Source organism: Zalophus californianus, chromosome 4, assembly GCF_009762305.2.
Source record: "Zalophus californianus isolate mZalCal1 chromosome 4, mZalCal1.pri.v2, whole genome shotgun sequence".
NCBI classification, from domain to species: domain Eukaryota; kingdom Metazoa; phylum Chordata; class Mammalia; order Carnivora; family Otariidae; genus Zalophus; species Zalophus californianus.
The window spans coordinates 114,255,319-114,276,246 of NC_045598.1; the positions used below are offsets into that span (position 1 = coordinate 114,255,319).

Below are 20,928 nucleotides of genomic sequence, written 5' to 3' on the forward strand. Positions count from 1 at the left end.
AGAGGTACCTTCGCAAAAAGAAAGTATCCACATATTTCACGTGTGCTTAAATTTTACTTGCAGTAAAATGTGATTTAAACATTCATCCCTGGAATAAAGGTACATTTCTATTAGAGTTTGAGTAGTGAATTTAACAGGTTTTGATTATGCAAAAAGTCTTTACAGTAGCTAATATTTATTCAATATTTAATCTGATTTTGAAATTGTTCAAAGTATTTTATATTAATTTTCATCACTTAACCTTCAAAATAACCTTAGGAGGTAGGTCCTATTATTATACCATTTTATACATGAGAAAACAGGTTCAGTTTATGCAAGTTGCCCAAAAGCACAGTACATTGACCATAACCATAACAAGATTAAGAACTCAATTGAGTTTTGATTTCTAGGTTTCATTTTTAACTAAGAAAACTGCATTTTCTTTACAAGTGCTTTATAAAGGGATATGTGAACACTGACAGGATGGATATAAAAGAGAAGAAAAACTGTAAGCAATAAAATCGAACATTAAAGAGGAGCATTAATGAGATGATGGCTTTCATTTTGTCAGGCCACTGTGATTCCACAGCACAACGACCACATATTTATATGTGTGAAGGGCACCAAGTAAGTCAAAATGATCCATCTGGCAGATTCATTTAGACCCAACCAAATCTGCTTAACAAAACCATTCTGTATATAAAGTAGTTTATTGCTTTGGTATTTTTTGCATTGAAATGTCATGGAAGGATTGAATAGAAACATGTGAAATCATTTGTTCATTTATTCATTAATATGTTGTCAAATTCAGTTTTCTATACACTATGGTGTTTATTCCATTTTCTGTACTATTAGATATACATATTTAAAAAAATATTTAACTTATTTTAAGAAGAAATTAAATATTTTCTGAAAAAGAATCATTTTATTATTGTTCTCTAGCAACAAACCTGAAACAAGCCTCATCCAAGTCAACTAACTCATTTAAATACCTTTGCTCCATGGCAATTTGTCTGCATATCTAGTTTACACAATTCTATTCTACGTAACACTGTTTACCCTGTTACATAGTATATAGTTAAAGAACATTTTTGTAATAAACATGTTTCTCTTTTGATATGATACAGAACAAGTTTTTTCACACTTCCCAGCAATCACTCAAATATATTAAAAATGTATCCTTCTTTAAAAGGCACACACATTTACAGGTTCAAATCTTTATTGTTTTAAAATTCTACATGTCTTTTACAATACAATATTTTGTTATTTAAATGACCTCTAAATGGTTAATGTACAATGAATATGCTTTCTCTGGAATCAAACCATGAATTACGATTTCATCAATATGATTATTCTAAACCAAGTAATAGAGAGGTTGGGAAGGTTCCAGTGCTGCATTTGAAACTGTCAATAGCACAGACTCTTCCCTTTAGAACCCAGGTGACCATTGTTGAAAGTGCTTTTGAAGATTGCTGATTATGACTGATCTTGACATCAGTCAATGAAATTAAGAACTTCTTTTTGTTTTGAAACATCAAAGGGCATTTAAAAAAATAAATGAAACAATTTGCTTTAGTAATCTACAGAGGCAAACTCAAAGTTATGATTATCTGCATGCAATAACACTCCTCTTTAAATAGTTTTGAAGAATTTATACATTTTATAAAGAATTGTTTAAGAGTGCAAGTTTTCTGATATTGATTTCACAAAAGGACAAATGCTGGTAATAATAACTAACACTTAATATCTAAGTCCAAGCTAATGTATATGTAACAGGCAATTAATATGGCTAACCATAAGCCACAATGCAGGGTATGCCCTTTGAGAAAATGAACTAGTTTGGTCCACATTTCTAATTATTTGGGTAAAAAACCAAAAACAAAACCATTTTAATTCAGCCAAGGGTTTTGATGAATTTATTGTTCCTAAAACGTAGCCAGTTAAAAAGTAAATGATATACACCAATGAAGTATATTGTCACGGTGACTTTTGTATAAAAAGATGGCCTGCTGTTTTTGGAGTGATGAATAAGCACTGTAGGACAAATCAGAAAAATGTCACAGAATGTTTAATTTCTTCCGTAAGTTATACTTTCTTATTCCATGACACAGCTTTCACTCTGTAAAACTTTGTCCCCAAAGGAACTTTAAATCTGTTTTGTGCCTAAGAAGAGAAAAAAAAGAATCACTTAAATGGTTAAAAACCAAATCACAAAGGTACTGTCCTATCACACAACTCAATGCTAGAGTATTGGGGGCCGAGAAGCATGGGTGAGAAGTCTTTATCAAACTACACAAAATCCAGCCCTTACACATGAGAGTACACTGAACTAATATTGATGGAAGAAAGAGCTAGTAATAACTGCTCAAGAATATAGTACAAAGGGACACATACATCATGATTTTAAGTATCAAAGAACCCTCAATACACAGTTTAAGTTTCATTAGTGTTTTGGAGCAGAGGGGCCCCAAATTACAGTGAGTCAGGAAAAATGCTCATTAGATTCCATTAATTCTATAGCATTGACACTGCTGACATTATGGTCAGGTACATTTTTAGTCATCAAATTATTTGCATTATCTTTCTTCAAAGGGGGTAGCATATGAAAATCAGAAAAAACTCTACTACAAATAGATTCAGTTTTAATCATTTATGCTGTGTTTTTTCTTTTTTTGCATAAGAAAACACTAATAACTTAATAGTTATAGAACAGAAACTTGCAGTTATTTTCATGTATAGGAAGATGAATTGTTGGTAATCTACCTGCATCTACTCTCTAAAGATAAATAATACTTATAAAATTGGTGGTTCATACTCATACTCATTAAATTCAAGGTATTAATCAAATGAGCTAAAGGACAAACGACTGTCCTAGTAACAATTTCTATGTGAAGTAGTATGTGAATCTGAATCTTCTTGATAGTTCCTAGGTTTGTATCATTTGATGTAGTTTTTCACCTTTTTGGCTTGACAGTACTCCTTTTCCATTACTTTTCCAAGTACCCAGGGTCTTCTAGATGCACCTGAAGCTGTTGAATGAAATTGTTAATTTCTTTTTAAAAGTACAGGTATAATCACCCATGAAAACAAAACTGCCAGAATCAAAACTAGTAAAGTTCTCAAAAGTGAAAGAAGGTAGACTTTTAAAACAAATCACTAAAATACAAAATGATTTATAAATCAAAAATGAACTTATTTTACTTTTCAGCCAGTAATTTTGGCTTTACTCATTAAATATAGATGGTAAATCAAATCACAGAATAGAGTTCAAGAAATACAAATAATCTAAGTACAAATCATGAACAAAGGATCTAGGAATTCTAAATTAGCTCAACAGTGCCATCTATTGAAAGTGCTAATGAAGATGACGATGTCCATTTCTGGAAGCAGAAAGTTACTCAGACAAAATTTATTTTCCAGGTTCAAAGCAAAGCACTACTCTTTTCTTTGGTTGGGGGGTGGGTGCTTTTAACACCAGTTCTCAAGGGCAGGAGTTGCATCTGCCTCACATCTGTACTCCACAGTGCCTGGAATGGCAGTGTTAACATCATGAGTGCCCAAAAAATGAGAGTTAAAGGGTTAAGAACCAAAGTCTGGAAAGGCAGTGCTTATGTAAAGGGGAGATGGAAAATGTGGGAGGAGACAGGATGAAAAGACTAGTCCTCATAGAGCCAAAGTGTGACAAGCTAAGAAAAGGAAAGTACTCATTCTATTTTTAAATTCATCAGAAGATAAGTTTTTGAAAGAGTCAATTTCAAAAGTATTTGGCCAGTAAATTATCTGGTTAGGCTAAAGCCTTTGAGAGATTCCTAAGAGAAGACAAAACTGAGTTTTATTCTGTAAATATAATTTGGCAACATATAAATGAAAGATATCATGAGGGGCGCCTGGGTGGCTCAGTCGGTTAAGCGTCTGCTTTCCGCTCAGGTCATGATCCCAGGGTCCTGGGATTGAGTTCCGCATTGAGCTCCCTACTCAGCGGGGACTCTGCTTCTCCCTCTGCCCCTCCCCACACTCGTGCTCTCTCTCTCACCCTCTCACAAAAATAATCTTTTTTTTTTTTTTTAAAGATTTTATTTATTTGACAGAGACATGGTGAGAGAGGGAACACAGCAGGGGGAGTGGAAGAGGGAGAAGCAGGCTTCCCGCTGAGCAGGGAGCCCAATGCGGGGCTCGATCCCAGGAGCCTGGGATGATGACCCGAACCAAAGGCAGATGCTTAACGACTGAACCACCCAGGCGCCCCAATAAATAAAATCTTTAAAAAAATAATTAAAAAAAGATATCATGAGTGAACTATCAGAAATAAAAATATATAGATATATCACATGATAGAAAGATTAAAAGCCCCGGGCGCCTGGGTGGCTCAGTTGGTTAAGCGACTGCCTTCGGCTCAGGTCATGATCCTGGAGTCCCGGGATCGAGTCCCACATCGGGCTCCCTGCTCAGCAGGGAGTCTGCTTCTCCCTCTGACCCTCTTCCCTTTCGTGCTCTCTCTCTCTCAAATAAATAAATAAAATCTTTAAAAAAAAAAAAAAAAAAAAAGAAAGATTAAAAGCCCCTAAACCACAGGATATGGAAAATACTCTTAAGAGTAATACAGCACTTCACGGACAATTCATGATTTCTGAAAAGAATGATCTAAAATTAAACACTTATGTTTTATGTTTGAGGAGTAGTAAGTCCCACTGTCATGCACACAAAAACACCCTAATAATCCCCAGGGCAACAACACAGGGGTAGGAAAGCATAATCCCCAATTGGTAACCTCTGTTCTGTATTTCTCAAAAAAAAGGGTGGAGGGGAGGGAAGGCTGGAGTTCCTTGGTAAAGTAAGATTGTTAAATAAGTTCTTTTCTCCAAGACCTGTGAGAACCTTTAAAATGGTAATGTACATTGTAAACCTCTAAGAGTATACAGTGTTTCCTAGATTTATTTTTATTTTTTAAAGATTTATTTGAGAGAGACAGAGAGAGAGTGTGTGCATGTGGAGGGAGGGGGGAGAGGGAGAGAATCTTCAAGCAGACTCCCTCTGAGCTTGGAGTCCTGGCCTGAGCTGAAACCAACAGATGCACATTCAACCGACTGAGCCACTGAGGCGCCCCAAGTGTTTCCTAGATTTAAACACTAACTCTCCTATTCTTGGGAAATGCATATTGAAATATTTAAAGACAAAGATCCATGATATAACTTGGGCTCATATGGTTCTGGCAACAAAAACAAGCACACATTTGTGTATATTTATGTATTTATACATTTAGACATACACGTGTAGAATACGGCAAATGGGGCAAAAGGTTAATGATAGGTGAATCTGAGTAAAGGTGTATGGGTCTTTTTTTGTTTTTTTTTGCACTGTACTTACTATGCAACTCTTTGGTAAATTTAAAAATCATTTTCAAATAAAAAGTTTAAAGAAATGAGAAAAAAGAAACGCACAGAAAATCGAAAAAATAACCAAGTTCATTGTTTTCAAGACAGAAAACCAGTAAGTTGTAAGCTTATCTTCTCATTTTTCAAGGTTATATGAAAACTATACAAGTCTATGGACATTCTATATAACCCATCACCAACAGTCATGATGGAGTGACTATGTGACACTGGCTTAGTTCAAGAGTTGGTATTTGCCCATGTTGGTTAAGTCATTCCAAACAGAAACATCAATGTAAATGGACATATATTCCTTTTTTTTTTTTAAAGATTTTATTTATTCATTTGAAACACAGAGATAGAGAGAGAGAGAGAGAGAGAGAGAGAGAGAGAGAGAGAGCATGAGCAGGGGGAAAGGCAGAAGGAGATGGAGAAGCAGGCTCCCCCTAAGCCCGGAGCCCGATGTGGGGCTCAAGGCTGAGCTGAAGGCAGATGCTTAACCATCTGAGCCACCCAGATGCCCCTAGACATATATTCTTGTATTTTAATAATTCTATTTAAGCTAAGTATCCCAAGGTTTCTATTCTTTAAATATCAAAGTAATTATAATAGACATTGAATTCAGTAAATTTTAACAAAACTTTTTTAAAAAAGCCTTAAAAAACTAAGTATTTATAAGTTTAATAAAAAACAAGGTAGGAACGTAAGATGATAAATATGACAGAAAAGACATTTTACAGTTGGAGAGAATATTTTTTCTAAAAACAGTCTTTATTGCCTTTGTAAATAAATGAGTATAAACTAAGCTTAAATAGGCTGCATTTATATGGGAATTCTGACAATATAATTCTACTTTTGCTAGGGTATGAGATACTTGACCCAGGTGCATTAAATACACTCTAATTTTGAACTTTCCACAGAATCCAGGAAAATAATCTGTATAATACAGATTTGATAAAAAACAAACAAAAATCATATTAAGCAGAGTTCCTTCTTAGTGATTTAATTCTAATTAGACGAGGGTAGAAAAATCTTTGATATATTCTCTATACTCCAAGTTTTTATTTTAGTTATGGATGTGACACTTACCACCCTCACCTGGTTTGAGATCCAGGGCAGGCAGAGACTCCGAATGCAGAAAATACAAGGTTGGACTAACAGTAAATAACACATAATTGTCATGGCGCTCATCTAGGATGATGAGTACCAAATCTCCCACCTGAAAACTGAATAAAGGAATATAATTTATTGTCCTCAATGGTTACTGCCACCCTCTTCTGAAAACTTTAAGTATATATTCTGCAATATTCAACTCTATATTCAAATATCAATGCATTATTAAAACTCACATTAACATGATCTTTTTTCATTTTACTCTACCCTGCTCCCAGTGAGAGTGCTGGTCATACACAGCAGATGTTCAAAGAATGATGCCCATGACTGTCAAAGACCAAAACTTTTAAATTTCCAATACTATCTATTGTTTAAAAAAAAGAAACAAACAAACAAAAAAAGAAACAAAACAAATGCTTGGATGAGGGGGAGAAAAAACACCATTATAGTCACCAATCACAGGAAGAAGATATTCATCCTCATCTTCCATCTTAGAACATGAAACAAATTGCAAGTGAACTATTTGCAGTCACAGTGGCAAAGAAAGACTACATACTATTTCTCCTGTCTCCAGGTATAGAGCTCTTCAATTTGAAAGAAAAACCTATTGTGCTCAGTTCATGTACTTTAATTAATTTTAAACAAGTCAATGAAAATTACTGCTTTAGGGCGAAGGCCCGGAGAAAGGATCAAGGAAAGAAAAAAGTGGGTAAAACTGCCCATATGCTTTAATTGGTTCTGTGTCTTCAGAATCATTTTTAGAAATGTTGTTCAAAATATGAATAGGTCTTGAAAGTTAATCTTGTGACCTTACTGAATTTATCAGTTCTAGTAGTTCTTTAATGGAACCTTTGGTGTTTTCTACATAGTATCACGTCATCTGCAAATAGTGGAAGTTTTACTTCTTCCTTGCTGATTCGGATGCCTTTTATTTCTTCTTACGTCTGACTGCTGTGGCTGTGACTTCCAGGACCATGTTGAGTAAGAGTAGTGATGGTCACCAGAGGGGAGGTGGGTAGTGGGGATGTGAAATAGGTGATGGAGATTAGGAGTACATTTATCATGATGAGCACCGAGTAACACATAGAATTGCGGAATCACTATATTGTACACCTTAAACTAATGTAACACTGTATGTTAACTGTACTGAAATTAAAATAAACTTAAAAAAATAAAAAAGAAAGAATCTCAGATTTCTTAGTTGTCAAGATCACTTAGTTTAGTAGGCCCTGCATCTGATAAATCATCAAATTCACTGGGAAAAGCTTTTAAAGGATAACAGCTTTTTCCTTAGTTGCTCATCTTACAAATATTTGATTCCTACCTAACAAGATGTGGCAGGCACTGTTTTGGCTAAATACCAGAACACCTTCAAAAAGGTAAGGGCCTCTCTCTAGGCAGTTAAAAAAAGAAAAAAAAAATTCTTTTAAAAGCTCATCTCACTCTAATCTTTGAAATGCCAAAAACTGGATTTGATCTGACATACAGCTGATACATAAAAGCAGATACCAGCTAGTTTTTTAACATCACTGAAAAAAGATAAAATTCTCAGAAACCACAGATATCTGACAACCAAAAATTTAGTTGACAGACCTATTACAGACAAAAATAAAGGGTCTTGTAAAAATATCATGCTAATTTTTTATCTGTCCTGATAGATATAGAAGACTGACTAGCGTTCATGTGCTGCTGACAATGCTTTTTGAAAACTTTATTACAGAGACCCTCCTTTCAAACAACCCATGCCAAAACCCAATATATTACTATTGCTAATGTGGTCCTAGAAGACTGTTTATGAAATTATTCAACTGATAAATAGTGTATTGTGAATTTGTAGTATATCAATAAAATGAAGTCTGAAAAATAAAAATGAGGAAACATTGCAACTTAAAAAAAATCTCCTGACTCTCCAATCTAAAATGTAAAAGGCTAAGGTAATAAATCGGATTTAAAAGAGGTGAAAAGTGAAGTAGAGTCAAAAGGAATATTTGTGTATAAATGACAATTGAAGCTATAATAATGACTTCAAATATAATCCTAATGTTTCCAAGAATAATAATTTAGAAAAACTATGCTTTTTAATAAAAAATTTTTATGACCAATGGTTACAAAACACTCAGTTCAATGCACCTGAATCTGAAGGAATATAGCCACTGAAAAACATTTTCACTAACAATTCAATACTATCCAAATCAATAAATTTATTTCACATGGAAAACAGAATATATAAATATAATACTTACTCTCTAATAGCTATCTTTTCAGAATGCCTTGAGGATACTGAAGACATGCTCTGAGACATCTAAAAAAATGAATAAAGCTTATATAATTAAAGCACCACATATATTTATTAGGTCCTTGCTGAAAAAATTTTTGATGTCACACATATTCACATCTGTGTCCCAGCTTTTAAGGGTCCAAATATGAGGTTCAGTATTAATATAATTGCTTTCCTTCAACAATGATTTTCAGTGGACAAATTCACCTACATTTTTACTTATGGTATTTTCTTAATCAAATTTGCCTGCATTAAAAACTTTAAATATAGGATATTTTATTTATAATTACATAGTTAATATTAAAAATATCACAGAGTAGAGATTGACAAGTTTAGGGAAGCGTTTGCCAATTATAAAACATCAGTTTCAAATCTTTCCTTTTGGTAAATGAACAAACCAAAAAACTCTTTAGGAAAATCTTATTCAAAGGTCCAGTATCTAACTACAAAAAACAAATACAATACTCCTCTAGTTAAAATGGGGTGGGAGAATACAGTTCTGAGAGTTGGTAAAGCCCCTCACTTACCTCCAAAGCAACTTCTGAGAACTTCAGTTTAAAAACCCACTATTCTCAGCAAGTGCTAAATAATGAAGGTGTGATTGTCATCCATTTCCTCTCCTGATGAGCACAATGGAATGGGACACGCTCAGTGATGTAGTGTTGCCTTAGCTCAGCTGGGACTGCTTGCTCTTCAAACAGGTTTTAATCCATTATTTACACCATCACCTGATACATGGGACATATGTCCCATGGTCTTGGGGCCAGAAAGGATGGCAAGGATGCCTCTACTTCCCAAGCAGAATGGGTCCATTACACAGTTGTACAAATCAAGGACAGATAAATGGATTTCTCTTTGTTTAATAAGTCTCTTTTTAAAAAATTTTTATTATGTTAATCACCACACATTACATCATTAGTTTTTGATGTAGTGTGTTCCATGATTCATTGTTTGCGTATAACACCCAGTGCTCCATGCAGTACGTGCCCTCTTTAATACCCATCACCAGGCTAACCCATCCCCCCACCCGCCTCCCCTCTAGAACCCTCAGTTTGTTTCTCAGAGTCCATAGTCTTTCCTGGTTCGTCTCTCCCTCTGGTTTCCCCCCCCTTCCTTTCTCCCTCCTGTTTTTTTTTTTTTTTTTTTTTTAAACATGTAATGTATTATCTGTTTCAGAGGTACAGGTCTGTGACTCAAGTCTTACACAATTCACAGCGCTCTAATTCTGATGCTCAGAATTTGTTCCATTGCCCTCTGAACATTATCTGGAATGATGCAGGGTCTCATGAGCATTTGGAAACAAAGTAAAATGAACAATAAATAGTGAATAGAAAGGCCTAAAAGTGTAGCAACTTATTATCAGAATCATCCAAATGGTCTATATGCTGCCAGTGAAGACAAGTTTGACTATCCATTTTCCAGACCATATTCAATTTTACTTTGATTTTTAAAAAAGCTTAAGTTTTTCAAATATTTATTATAAACAAGGGCTTAGATTTAAGAAAACACTGTGTGAAAACAGTTGTAAATTGATATGAAAGTATGCTTTACATTGAGACACCTCTTTGGGTGGGAGTGGGGTACTCTTTGGATCTGATGGGCAAAAATCTTTCAGTCACAAACACTTCCCAAGCATCAACCGTGTACCAGTTACTATTCCAGGTGCTAAGAACACAGACAAAATTGACTATAATCCTTGCCAAACACAGCTTATATTCTATTGGAAATACCGCATAAAACAGCATACTGAATGATGTCTGGTATAGGAAACTCTTCTCAGTCTTTTTGAACAAGTTTGCTCTACTTATGAAAATAGCAAATAGCCTTAAGATTATCTTGGTGATAAATTAATGATTGACTGGAATGACTACAGACTAATTGACTATATGACTGATGACTGCAGAATTAAGATGTAACTTATGCTGTTCAAGTTGGGGAAGAAAGGCATATGAAGAAAACAGATGTTTCCCTACAAGACACAAATTTTAAAAAGCTCAATTCTAATCAGTACCTTAAAACTTTTCAAAAGTATTGAACACAGGCCTTAGATTATTCCTATTTTTTTTGTAAATTACAATTATTAGAACTTGAAAAATGAAGTAATTGCTTTATTAAAGCATGTAAGATCAACTGTATAACTGTTCAAGTAATTGGTTAAGTTCAAAGGTTAGACTAGAGCCAAGATTAATTCAGAAGACCATATAGTATCTCATGTAAGGTGTCAAGGTCAAACAGTTTAAGTTAAAAAAAAAAAGAAAAGAAAAAAGGGGAGGGGATACCATGTATTAATTATGCACTTAAATGTGAACATGTTAATTTTCAAAAGGCCTACGAAGAATACCTCTAACTTCGTTACTGACTTAAGAATCCTAACTTGATGTTATAAATACATGTAATTATGGAATCTTAAGTGATCATAGCTTTTTAATCAGAAACACTGCCTTGATTTTATTGACTGATTTTAACATTACATTAGTAAGGCAGTCCACTTGGTCAGCTCTATGGCCACAGATAGTAACTCTGACTCAAGGTCATCACTCTGAGAATCAATTCATTAATGACCAACATGGCCCAATGAAACTACCAGAAATAAATTAATCAAGCCATACATATCTCTGATGGTATTTATAATGAAAGATAATGCAAAACATTTTGAAATGTTAACATCTATTGGGTAAGAAAAATAACTTACCAGTCTTTGATTTAACCGCTTGTTTTCTTCTTCTTTCAACTGTAACGTCTGTAGAAGAAAAAAAGAGAGACCTGTGGTTTATCCCCTGTACCTTCTCAAATTGAAACTTAATTGTCAAAATTTCCTGAATCTTCAAATTAATGTTCTGATCTAGTATGAAAGATTAGTGACTATATTCTTTTTTATGGGCCCCTTCCAACTGTTTTAATTATTTACAGGCTTAAGAGAGAATTAGAACAATTTTAGGTACATTTACTTAAGCCTAGAGTTCTCAAGAGTTTAATACGCATTAGAATTACTTGTGGCACTTGTAAATATGCAGTAAATGGCTGAGATCTAACCCCAAAGACTCTAGGGGATAGACAGGAGATAGGGATAGGAATAGGTATGGCCTAAGAGGAGGAGTCTGTAGTTGTAATACACAGCCCAGCTGGTTCTGATAAAGGTGATCACACAACCCTTTAATAAAGAAAATGCAGAAGATCTTAAAAACCTAAGGAATGAAAAGTGGTCTATGAACAAAGATATGTTAACTTTGAATCAAAATTATATTTAACCTGGTAGTACAACTGGGAGGAAACCCCTTATTGCCAGTTTTTTCTTGTTCAATTAATCTCTAAAAAAAATGCTTAACTTTTCTTCCTTATTCATATTCTATTTTCACCCAATTCTAGAAAATATTTACCTTGCTTTTGAAATACATGAAGTTCATATTTATGTTTTGCTGCATTCTGAACTGTTATTGAATAAACCATTATTCCATATATTCATTTTATAAAGACCACCAATCTTTCTTACTGATAGAGACTTCATTTATTGGGAAGAAATGAAAATAAGAGGGCTGAAATACTACTGCCAAACATTTAGCCAGTTGGATTAAAAAAATGACAGGATTTCTCAAAACATTAACCACAAAAGTAACCATTAAAAGATCTAATTTATAAACACAACTGGGTATGTTTTCAATACAAGGTTTATGTAACTGCATCCCCAGAGTGAACATAGCAAACGCTGTATTTCAGGAAAACAATTTACTTACTCGTTCTAACAGCATTATTCTCTGTTTTTCTTCAGATAGCATATGACTATTTTCTCTAAAAGAGAATGATTTATTTTAGTTTAAGCTGGTTGAAATTCTGGACTTTACATTTTCCAGTAAGATCTGGAAATTTAACTATTAATACAGAGCACTTAAAGGTTTGTACTAAACTTTCAAAAGCAGACTGTTTAAATTAGGACACATTTCAATGGTGTATATTCTTTGTACCAGGTCTTGAACCTAGATCTACAAACTGAAATTATAAGCAAAACTTTGTGCATGCATTTTTCCAGAGATAAGGTCTTCTGAATTTTAAGTTTTTTTCCCCCCAGGGATTAAAAACCATTCTTATTCCTATGTGTGGGATTAAGCCATGTTACCAATCAAGTGGTACTTCTTGGGTGGCCTTACCATTAAAACTAGAAACAAAACAAAATGCTACACGTCCTTGAGTAAGCTAAAGAACTTTAAGTTTTATTTTACAAAAAAATAAACCAAATATCAATAAAGACTTTAAAAGTACTACTAAATGGCTTTAAATGTGCTAGTCACTGTGCCATGTGTGAATCTGCCCATCACACTAAAGTATTCAAAAATTAGAAAAGAAAAAAATGTAACAGGGTGTAGCCTTGTATTTTTATTTTTACTACTACTACTAGGAAATAAAATTGTGAGACAAAGTATAAAATATGATGATTTGATATACATACACATTGTGAAAGCAGACTCCCCACTGAGTTAACTAACACCTCCATCACTTACCTTTTTTGCAAGGCAGGGAGAACACTGAAATTCTACTCTCCTAACAAATTTCAAATATACAACACAGTGCTATCATTTACTGTCTACATGTTATATAGATCCTCAGGTCTTATTCATCTTGTAAGTGGAAGTTTGCAACCTTTTTCTCCTACCTCCCAGCTCTTGGCAACTACTTTTCTACTCTATGAGTTTGATTTCTTACTTAAGATTCTACAGGGGCGCTGGAGTGGCTCAATTGTTAAGCATCTGCCTTCGGCTCAGGTCATGATCCCAGAGTCCTGGGATCAAGCCCCACATCAGGTTTCCTGCTCTGCGGGAAGCCTGCTTCTCCCTCTCTTGCCCCCCAGCTTGTGTTCCCTCTCTGCCTGTCTCTCTCTCTCTGTCAAATAAATAAAAATAAAATCTTAAAAAAAAAAAAAAGATTCTACATATAAGAGATACTATGCAGTATTTGTCTTTCTCTGTCTGGCTTATTTCACTTAGCATAATGGCCTCCAGTTTCATCCACACTGTTGCAAAGGGCAGAATTTCCTTCTTTCTTATGGCTGAATAATAATCCATTATGTATTTTTATTCACCATTTTCTTACCCATTTTCTTTATTCATCCATCGAGGAATACTTAGGATGTTTCCATATGTTGGGTACTGTGAATAATGCCGCAATGAACATGGGAGTACAAGAATCTGAGATAATGGTTTCATTTCCTTTGCATGTATACACCCAGAGATGAGACTGCTGGATCAGACAGTGGTTCTTCTAATTTCTTGAGGAACCTCCATACTGTTTTCTATAGTGGCTGTCCCAGTTTACATTCCCACAAACGGTGCATGAGGGCTCCTTCTTCTCCACATCTGTGCCAGCATTTATTATCTATTGATTGTCTCTTTAATAATAGACATCCTGATAGATATGAGGTGACTGATATCTTGTGGTTTTGATTTGTATTTCCTTGATGATTAGTGACACAGAGCACCTTTTCATGTACTTGTTGGCCATCTGTATGCCATCTTTGAAAAAACATCTATTTTTTGCCCCTGTTGAACTGGGTTGTTTCTTTGCTATTGAGTTTTGTGAATTCATTACATATTTCAGACATTAATAATTTATCAGATATATGATTTGCAAATATTTTCTCCCACTCCATAGGTTGTGGCCTTTTCATTTTGTTGATGTATATAGAAGCTTTTTAGTTTGATGTAGTCCCACCTGTTTATCTTTGTTGCCTTTGCTTCCGGTGAAAAAGCCCAAAATCACTGCCAAGGCCAATGTCAAGGAATTCACCTCTTATATTTTCTTCCATGAGTTTTATGGTTTCAGGTCTTATGTTCAAAATCTTTAATCCACTTTGAGGTGATTTTTGTGTATGATGTTAACACAGGGATCCAATTTCATTCTTTTGTATGTGGCTATCCAGTTTTCCCAGCACCATTTATTGAAGACACTATCCTTTCCCCATTAGTTTTCTTGGCTCCCTTATCAAATTTTTGTTGCCTAATACGTGGGGATATATTCCTGGGATCTCCATTCTGTTCCACTGAGCTATGTTTATGCCACCTGTTTGATTACCATAGCATTGTAGTACAGTTTGAAATCAGGAAGTGTGAGGTCTCCAGCTTTGTTCCTTTTACTCAGGAAAAGGAGTACTTTTTGGCTACTCAGGGTGTTTTGTAGTTTGGTATTAATTTTAGGACTGCTCTTTACTATTTCTGTGAGAAATGCCACTGGAATTTTGATAGGGATTGCATGAAATCTGCAGATGGCTTTGGTTAGTAGACATTTTAACAATATTAATCTTGCAATCCAAGAAGACAGGATACCTTTCCATTTATTTTTGTGTCTTCTTCAATTTTACCCATCTCTTGTAGTTTTTCACTACAAATCTTTCACCTCCTTGGTTAAATTTATTCCTAGGTATTTTATTCTTTTTGATGCAATTGTAAATCGGATTGTTCCCTCAAATCTCTTTGTTAGTTCACTGTTAGCATATAAAAACACTACTGATTTCATGTCCTGCAACTTTACTGAATTTATGATTAGTTCGTAGAGTTTTTGGTGGTCTTTAGGGTTTTCTACATATAATGTCATGTCATCTGCAAAGAGTTAATTTTACTTCTTCCTTATTTGTTCGGGGTTTTTAAAATTTCCTTTTTTTGCCTAATTGCTCTGGCTATGACTTCCAGGTACACTGTTGAATAAAAAGTGGCAGAGTGGGCATCTTTGTCTTATTCCTGGTCTTAAAAACTTTCAGCTTTGCACTGGTGAGTATGATGTGGGTTTCTCATATATGGCCTTTACTATATTGAGGTACATTCATTCTATACCCACTTTTGTTAAGTTTTTATCATGAAAGAACATTGGAAATTTTGTCAAGTGCTTTTTCTTCACATATTGCAATGATTAAATGATTGTCATCCTTCATTTTGTTAATGTGATATATCACACTGATTTGCAGATATTGAGCTACCCTTGTATCCCTGGAATAAATCCCACTTGATCACAGTGTATGCATTTTATTTATTTATTTCAGAGAGAGAGTGAGAGTGAGAGAGAGCATGAGTGGGATGAAGGGCAGAGGGAGAAGCAGACTACCAGGTGAGCAGGGAGCCCGATGAGGGACTTGATCCTGGGACTCTGGGATCATGACCTGAGCTGAAGGCAGATGCTTAAATCGACTTGAGCCACCCAGGCACCCTGCATGCTCCTTTTAATGTATTGCTGAATTCAGTTTACTGATATTTTGCTGAGGATTTCTGCCTCTGTTCATTAGGGATATTGCTCTGTATTTTTCTTGTCCTTCCCTTGTCAGGTTTTCGTATCAGGGTAATGCTGGCTTCATATAATAACTTCAATAGAGTTCTTTCCTCTTCTATGTTTTAGAAGAGTTTCAGGAAGTTTGGTATTAGTTCTTCTTTAAAAAAAAATGTTTGATAGAATTCACCAATGAAGCCTTCTGGTCCTTGACTTTTCTTTGCTGGGAGGTTTTTGATTACAGATTATTTCCTTACTGTTAACTGGCCTGTTGAGATTTTCCATTTCTTCATGATTCAGTCTTGTTTGGTTGTATGTTTCTAGGAATGTAGCCATATATTCTAGATTGTCCAATTTGTTGGGAATAATTGCACACAGTAATCTCTTACGATTCTTTGTATGTCTGGTATTAGCGGTAATGTAGTGTTGTAATTTAATGTTTTAAATTCTTCTGCATGTGTAATTCCCCAATTACATTTTAAGCAACTTGACTGAGGCAGGAATTTTATCTTCTAAATGTTAATTCTTGTAGGAAGAGGCTTTGCCTAACATAAGGTCAAAAAGACTTACTCGTAATTCTAGCTTTTACATTTAAGTCCATGATCCATTTTGTTAATTTGTCTTATAAGATAAGTAGAAGATGTAATTTCATTCTTTTGCATATGGATATCCAACTGTCCCAGCACCATTTATTGAAAATGCTACTATTCCTCCATTGAATTGTCTTGGCACCTTTGACCATAATGCAAAGGTTCAATTGACTATAAATATTAAGGGCTTATTTCTGGACTCTCAATTCTATTTCAATGATCTATAAACATATACATTCACATATATACACACACATATATAGATCAGGCTACCACCATACTGTCTTGATTGCCCTAACTTTTCGTTAATTTTTGTAATAAGGACGTGTGCATTTCCAACTTCATTCTTTTTTGCATATTGTTTTGGTTAGAGTTCACTGCACTTCCATATGAATGTTAGGACCCATTGGCCACTTCTGCAAAAAAGGCACATTTCAACAGCAATACTGTGTTGAATCTGCAGATCACAAGAGTATTGCTACCTCAACAAGATTAAGTCTTCTTTTTTTTTTAAAAGATTTCATTTTTAAGTAATCTCTGCACCCAACGTGGGGCTTGAACTCACAACCCCGAGATCAATAGTATGCTCTACCGACCGAGCCAGCCACGTGCTCCAAGATTAAATCTTCCAATCAGTGAACATGGGATGTCTTTTTAGGTCTTCAATTTTGTTCAACAATGTTTTGTAACCTTCAAAACATTGTATGAGTCTTGAACTTCTTTTGTTAAACTTATTCTTAAGTATTTAGATTTCTAATTCTTGGATTGTCAATATACAAGATCATGTTATAGATACCAATAGAGACAGTTTTATTTCTTCGTTTCCAATATGGAATGGATGCCTATAATTTCTTTTCCTTACCTGAGTGCCCTTTATAGAACCTCAACTGATCTTTTTCTTCTTGATTTTTAGGGGAAAAAGCCTTCTTCTTTCATCACTGAATATGATCTTATTTGTGGGCTTTCTTAGATGCCTTTTATTAAGTTGAGGAAGTTCTCTTCAACACCTCAATACTGAGTGTTTAAATGTTTTCTCTTTATTGATATTGATATATTACATAAACTAATTTTTAAATATTCAGCCAATATTGCATTCCTGGGATAAATCCAGTAAGAATCCCTTTTATGTATTGCTGGATTTGGTCTATTAGTATTTTGTTGAGAATATCTGAATTTATAGTTATATTTTCTTAGAGTATTAGAACTGAATTTTATGTGGATTTCTCATTCAGTAGGACTTGGAAGGGTTCTAAGATTTTAATTCCTAAGGAGTTTAATGCCAGTTCTGATATTGCTTATTTAAAGAAGGAACTTGAAGAATGACTGCTAAACTACTATTTTTAATTTTTCTAAAATAAACAAAGTTATTTAGACTTTCTAAAGTCACACAAACAGAAACACAAACAGAAAATTAAGGGGGAACTTCTAAAGTAGGTTGAAATAAGTAGAAACCCAGCACATTTAACAAGCCAATTAGAAAAGGACCAAGTTGGCATTACTAGACCTAGCTTCAATTTTCTTTTTCTTAGTTTCACTGAGGTTTAATAAATGATATGCAAAAATCTGCACACATTTCATGTACACATCTTGATGAGTCTAGACACATGCATACACCCATGATACCACCACCACAACCAAGGAACTAGATATATCCATCAAATTAAAAAAATTTCTGTGTGTGTGTGTAAGAGAGGGACAGAGAAAGGGAGAGAGAAATTTTGATGTAACACTTATTAGTCTTTTCCTTGTGCTTCCCTACTCCACATTCAAAGTAGTCTACTTTAAGAAATACTATATGTTAAGAAATATTTAGTCTTTAATACATCTGTAACATCTTTTGGTATATAATATAAAATATAGGTTACCCTCCACCAACAGGTAACAAGTTACTCCAATATCTCACGTCTTTTTCCAAACTGATTTAAAGTGCCATCAATTTCCATACATCCATGGGTTTATTCAAGACAACCAATTCTTGTAATCTATTTACCCGTGACTTTATCAACAACATACAGAATTAATTATCGTCTACAGCTTAAGACTATATCTTAACATTCAGCAGGATAAATTCCTACTCACTGATATTTCCTGAAAATGTTATCAACTTTTTTTGCACATTTATTTTTCTGTATGAATTTTAACATCCAACATCAAATTTTACCTACTTATCCTGTTGAAATTTTAGTTGGGTATAAATAACTGAATAAGTCTGATGAGAAAACAGTATCTTTGCAACACTGTACTTCCATCCATCTTTAACTTTCAAGCCTTTAAATACCTTTCATAAAGTTCTACAGCTTTCTCCACAAGGGTCTTGCACATTTTTTTGTTAAATTCATTACTAACAAATTATTTCCATAAATTTTCATTGGGATCTCATACACATACACGTATACATATACAAATACATATATGTACATATACACACACACAAATATATATATTCAAATCAGCTTTTGCTGGTAAATATATGCAAACTGCTCTATTTCGATATATTTATGACATACAGTCTGATGTAGTCTTATTACTTTTAATAGTTTATTAGGTCTATGTGGTTTGAAAAGGATATTATCATGAAATCGTGACAGTTAAGACTTTACTTGCCAATTTTTACTGTTTATTGTCTTGCAGAATGGTCATGGTGACAGCTGGCATTCTGGCGTTCTTCCTAAAATTATGGAAAATGCTTCTAAATGTTTCAACATTGAATATAATGTTTGCTCTAAGTGTCTCATGTATACTCTCTCAAACAAAGTTCCCCTCTATTCCTAGATTGCTAAGTTTTGTTTAACTTTTTTTTTTTTTTTAAGATTTATTTGTGAGAGAGAGAGAGAGAGAGAGAGCAAGCAGGGAGAGTGGCAGGCAGAGGGAGAAGCAGGCTCCTCACTGAGCAGGAGCCCAATGCGGGACTTGATCCCAGGAGCCTGGGATAATGACCTGAGCCAAAGGCAGACCTGACCAATCAACTGAGCCACCCAGACGTCCCTAAAAAAATATTTTTAATGGACACGGACTTTTATCAGTTGTTATTTCTTATCTAGATGATCACATAATCCTTTCCATGTGATCAGTGAATTTGGTTACACTGAGATATTCTGAGGTTTAATTATTATTATTGTATTCCTGAAATACTCCACTGAGTCATGATGATCATCTTAATACTTCATTGTACCTGAAATGCTGAAATTGTCTTTTGGATTTTTTACACCTATAATAACAAAAATGAAATTAATCTTTATCTTCTTCTGTATAATTTTTAAAACCATACCTGTGGTTATGGTTCTATTCATTCCACATATTTACTTATACCTTCGTTTTGCTTGATATTTCATTTATCATGGCTCATATACTTTTATCAATTTCATTTTCTAATACATATACTTGAGATTATAATTCTTCCAGTGTTACCACCTTTATTATATCTCATTTTTTTGATACTTTTGTTCAGATTTAAATAACTAAATTTCCATTTTCTTATCAATACCTATGTTGAATATATAGGTATTCAAATTTCCAAATGTATAAACTTCTATTTTTGTTACAGGTTTTCAATTGCTTATGTTTTGTGGCTGGAATTATATCAATATTTCGAACTTTGAGACTCCCTTTGTGATCTGGTATATAGTGAATTTTCTTAGCTGTTTCTTTATTGCTTTATTTTTTACTTCATTGTGTCCTGAGAGGAAGGTCTACTGTTACTGTGGCTCTGAAAAATTCTCATTCTAGTTTTAATCCATTTTTCATTCATACACAATTGATCAAAGTCACATTTTCAAGCATCTACAAGTTAACAACCAATTGCTTACGGTAAAATTGTGCCCTCTCTACATGTGAAACTTTTTCTTAAACTTATAAAAAACTTTTGCTTTGAATGGCTTATATATTTTTTTCCCCTTATCATTTTTCTTTACATGCTTCTCATATGTAGAGTTCAACTGGATGCTTTTTTTTTTTTTTGGAGATGTTTTACTGTGGTAGGTCAGTTAACTTTTCATCACATGTTTTGACTTATTTCGTCATTTATGTTTTCTAATTACCATGGGCTCTTTAGAGGTTTGTGCCTTGCCTTTTTGAATTAATTTGCTCTATTTTTCACTTACATTCTTAAAACCTTGTATCTTTCCCCAAAACTCAAGTTAACCAGTTTCTACTCCTTTCTTTTAAATCAAACGGAAAGCTGAATACATTTTTACTTTTTAAAAAACTCCTTTGCCTTGCCCCACCCAATACACTCATCAAAATAAATATATTTATTACTATAGTAATGCCTTTTCCTCCTAGGTAATGGACTTCAAAATTTAAACACTTCCTATAAATAAAATAGCTTGACACTATTGCAGTGATCCTTATCCTGGCA

At 34.0% G+C, this 20,928-nt stretch overlaps 1 protein-coding gene across 7 annotated transcripts in view; it reads right to left on the bottom strand.

The window, feature by feature from the left end:
• Window positions 1–399: 399 nt before the first annotated feature.
• The window catches only part of RB1CC1 (RB1 inducible coiled-coil 1), a 91,307-nt gene continuing 70,778 nt past the window's right edge, over window positions 400–20,928 (bottom strand). For 4 of the 7 annotated variants that reach the window (XM_027622706.2, XM_027622728.1, XM_027622711.1 and 1 more), the window contains 6 exons: window positions 12,471–12,525; window positions 11,432–11,479; window positions 8,705–8,763; window positions 6,438–6,574; window positions 2,938–3,008; window positions 935–2,142 (listed from right to left, as the gene is read on the bottom strand). In XM_027622706.2, coding sequence (XP_027478507.1) covers window positions 2,065–2,142; window positions 2,938–3,008; window positions 6,438–6,574; window positions 8,705–8,763; window positions 11,432–11,479; window positions 12,471–12,525 — 448 coding nt within the window. In that variant the 3' untranslated portion in view covers window positions 935–2,064. Of the gene's footprint in view, window positions 2,143–2,937; window positions 3,009–6,437; window positions 6,575–8,704; window positions 8,764–9,876; window positions 10,709–11,431; window positions 11,480–12,470; window positions 12,526–20,928 lie in introns of those variants that run through there. The other 3 variants (XM_027622743.2, XM_027622735.1, XM_027622752.2) reach the window with 3 other exon arrangements.